The sequence below is a fragment of the Priapulus caudatus genome, unplaced genomic scaffold (assembly GCF_000485595.1).
Source record: "Priapulus caudatus unplaced genomic scaffold, Priapulus_caudatus-5.0.1 Scaffold1328, whole genome shotgun sequence".
Lineage (NCBI taxonomy): Eukaryota > Metazoa > Priapulida > Priapulimorpha > Priapulimorphida > Priapulidae > Priapulus > Priapulus caudatus.
The window spans coordinates 3,657-7,883 of record NW_014578389.1 but is presented as its reverse complement, the minus strand read 5'-3'; the positions used below and the strand labels follow the sequence as shown (position 1 = coordinate 7,883).

Genomic DNA, 4,227 nt, shown 5'->3' with positions numbered 1-4,227 from the left:
ACCTGGATAGACGGACGAAAATCCTGCTGACTACATGAAGAGGCATCCAGATCAACAGCAGCCGACAGACGCGGCGAAGACTATATACGTGTTACGTGTGTACAAACAGTGTGCCCAAGGCACTCACTGTAAGAGACGTAGAGGAACATGCTTGAGAGATCCGGTGCTACAGAGGGCTAATCGTTGCAATTGAACATGGACACTGGGCAGATGAGGAACTCGTTCCATATCTGACAGTGAAGGATGGGCTAGCAGTCTTCAATGGCTTTTTGGTGCTAGAAAACACACTGCATTGTGTTGCAGTTTCGTTACGTCAGCAAGCAATCGAATTGGCCCACGTCGGACATCAAGGTGTTCGTCAAGACCAGAGCTTGTTACGCGAGAAGTTTGGTTTCCGGGTATAGGACCGTTTGGTGGAAGACCGAATTAAGCAGTGTGTTTGCCATGCCCAAGCTGCTACCACCAACAACGCAGAAGCGACCAGGAACCTCTCAAGATGACAACACTATTGGCCATGGAAAGAAGTGGCAGTATTTTGCCGGTCCATTTCGCGACGGAAATACTTGCTAGTAGTGCGTAGATGAGTATTAGTAGGTTTCCAGAGGTAGAGCTGGCTGACAAGTACATTATCGAAGGCCACAATTGCCTAAACTAGATAGCATATTTGCCAGGCCAAGGTTACCAGACACAGTTGAAAACCGACAACGGACCACCGTTTAATGGTGCAGAATTCTATCGTTTGCAGAAAGAGTTTGGGATTTCATCATCGACGTATTACACCGTTGTGGCACAGGCAAATGGAGAAGCTGAACGATTCGTGAGAACACTAAAATAAGACAATCGAGGTGTCTAACATCGAAGGTCGAAATTGGAAGCACGATTTAGTTCGATTTTCTTCATCAATATCGAGCGACGCTGCACTCGAGCCATTGTGATGTCACAGCAGAGGCCCAGCTGAGAGTATACTTATACGGTAACAACCGTAACCTCCATCGGTCAATCCTGGCAGATGCTTGCTTATGACTGGCAATTTCACCTAACCCAATCAGCGGCTTGTGGTCTGTTATAATATTGAATTCACTTCCATACAGATAGAGATGAAAGTGTTCAGCACCCCATACTACTGCTAACATTTCTCGTTCTGTTTGTGAATATCGCTGTTCAACACTAGATAGTGCTCGGCTAGCGAAACTAACGACTTTCCCGCCTTGGCATAATATGGCAGCTACGCCTACTGGACTTGCGTCGACTACCACGTCTGAACGCTTGGTTAGATCAAAATACTCCTCTGTGCACACGCTGGTCAGTTTATGCTTGAGGTCATCAGGTGCTTTCTGGTGCACACATGTCCACTCCCATTGAGCACCTTTATGTGTAAGTTCACGGAGTGCAGACGTCACATCAGAATAATTTTTGTATAAACCTGGATACATATTGTGCCATCCCTAGTAGTGATCTGACTTTACTTGCGCTCTGGGGTACACTAGCATTTACGATACCAGATATCTTCCTAGGATCCGCAGCGATTCCGTCCCTGCTGAAAATGTGTCCGTAGAAAGTAACTTGTTTCTGTCCAAACCTGCATTTGTCCTTATTCAGCTTTAAGTTGGCTTGTTCAAGTTGCTCTAGTATCGCTTTCAGGTTTTTGTCGTGCGACTCTTGGGTTTGTCCATACACAATGATGTCATCTGACATGTTTTTGCATCCCTTTAAACCGGATAACACTCCTGATAGTGCATTCTGGAAGATCTCCGAAGCGGCGTTGATACCGAACATTAACCTTTTGTATCTGAACAGTCCAACATGCGTTGCGAATGTCGTAATGTATCGACTCTCAGGTTGGAGTTCCAGTTGATGATACGCCGACCTTAAATCCAGCACACTAAAAACTGATGCACCATTCAAGTCTGTGATCAGCTCGTCGATTGTTGGCATGACATGTTTTGTGCGTTTTACGGCTTCATTAGCTTTCCTCATGTCCACACATATCCGAACTTCATTGTTCTTCTTTGGTACCACCACAATAGGGCTGACCCATGGCGTTTGACCGCTAACCTTCTCGATAACGTTCATTTCTTTGAGTTTGTCCAGTTCCCTCTCGACAGCTCTCCTTACGTGGAATGGAATACGTCAATGTGGTTGTTGCTTTGGCTCTACATTCTCGTCGATGTATAACTTCACCTGTATGTTTTCCGCTTTGCCCATACCACTGAAGATGTTCGGAAACTTCCCGGCTATCGTCTGCAGATGTCACACTCTGTGCTACATGTATAATGCCTAGATCTTCAGCTACTCTGTAGCCTAAAAGGTTACCTGTGCTGCCATCTACAACATGAATATTAGTCTCCACAACCTTCTTGTCATACTGTATCTTGGTTATAAGTACTCCAATGGTAGGCGAAGGGTTTCTTGAGCCATAAGGGTAGACCTTAGTCGTCGGTTGTTGAGACAGCAGTGGCACGTGGGAGGGCCCCTTTAAATGGTTGAAAGTTTCGCTGTCTATGATGTTCACTGATGCCCCTGTGTCAACAGTCATTTTTACGACTTTCCCCTCAATCTTTACGTCGCACGTTGGTAGCTTGTCCCCGTGCTGTCTCGCACCAAACGTGTACTCATCGTCCGAGGAATCCAACTGATGTGCTTCCATCTCCGCTGTAGAATGCTTGTTCTCTGTGACGTGATACGCTGACTGTTCTCTTCTCTGTCTTGATCTACACACTGCAGCGAAGTGGTTAAGCTTCCCACATGTTCTACAAGACTTGCCCCTGGCTGGACATGGCTTACTCTGGGGGTGTGGATACAGTGCACCACAATTACGGCACGTAGCCTTCCTACCCACCAGTCGTGAGGGCTTCTGTATCTGTGCAGTAGCTTCCGTCGGCTTTTGTCGAGCCTGCTGTTTTTTATGAAACGGTTTTGAATGAAGAGCGAATTGACGGTCCTACCATCATTGTCACCTTCAATACCACTTGCCTGTGCTTCTGACAGTTCTAGTGTTCTGCCATATACTAGCAGTTTGGCCAGTGTAAAATCCGTTTCCCGTAGAGCACGTCGTCTTAGCCGTGATGACTGACGTTACTGAACAATATGTGTTTTGATTTCTCGATCGCTGTCTGCAAACTCACATGTCATCGCTCGTTGTCTTAGCCGTGTGTGGTATGTGTCCAATGACTCACCAACAGCTTGTTTCTCCTTCCTGAACAGGTAGACTTCATACTCCATATTTCTCTCTTGGGGTCGAAGTAGTTCGTCAAACTGTTACAGGCGAGCTCAAAGTCATCTTCACTCCCTGTGTCGGGCAGCGTGATGAAAACTTCATACACTTCGTCACCAGCATAGTGTAGCATCATAGCTCTTTTCCGTTTTGGCGTGGTTATGTTTAATGCTATCATCAGATTCTCCAACTTTGCCACCCATTTCGCCCATCTCCGTCCAGTGTTGCCACTGTCCGCGTGCACGGCGAACGCTGGAAATTGTGGCAGGCCGGTTGTCATTCTCCGTTCCCTATTGAATCAGCGTTGAGGTAAGCTCACCCAGCTTTCTGTATTACCAGTGCTCGTACGTAGGCTTGTACACGTAGGCTTCGATTGATATGGCAGGAAAACACAATCACCCTGAGACGTTTCAGTTTCAAATTCAGTTCCTAAAAGTTAGAACAAACGGCTGCGCTGCTCCAACTGGCAATTGGCACTGGGTATGCACTTTGACACCGCTTTTCCCGTATAGATGTGCGTTTGCTCCTTCGTTTCAACCGTCAAAACCTGTCTCTGGATATCCACTGATCTGTTTTCACCCGACCTTTCAGTTCCTCGTCGCCACGAATATAGTGTTGTAGGCTCTTCCTCTGAACACTCAAGTAAACACGCTCTGTTTCTGTTCATCACACAGGCTCAAAGACCGCCGTATGGTTTTATTCTCACGTGAACGTGTTGCATATACAATAGTGTCACAGATCACGTGTTCGTAAACGAATACAGAAAGTAAAGCATAACATACTAACTACACTACAGACTGATACAGCGAAACTCATGCAGCAGTGATAATGCAGACAAACTTGTTTTTAAAACACACCACATTCGGGACGCTTTTAGCTACCAAAACTAAGATATTTGACTATCGCAAAGTAAACACTTTAATTATTGTATTTGTTTAGCGAATGCTGTGTTGAATTTGGCCATGGCGTCATTAGTAGTTTAGTAGATTTTTCAAACAATTTTCGACAACACA

General features: G+C 45.8%; 1 protein-coding gene across 1 annotated transcript in view; it reads left to right on the top strand.

Moving 5' to 3' along the window:
• The window catches only part of LOC106816252 (VWFA and cache domain-containing protein 1-like), a gene marked incomplete at its 5' end in the record, with an annotated part of 11,955 nt that extends 11,385 nt beyond the window's left edge, over positions 1-570 (top strand). Inside the window, 1 exon segment of the mRNA XM_014820832.1 lies at positions 304-570. Coding sequence (XP_014676318.1) covers positions 304-570 — 267 coding nt within the window.
• Positions 571-4,227: the final 3,657 nt, after the last annotated feature.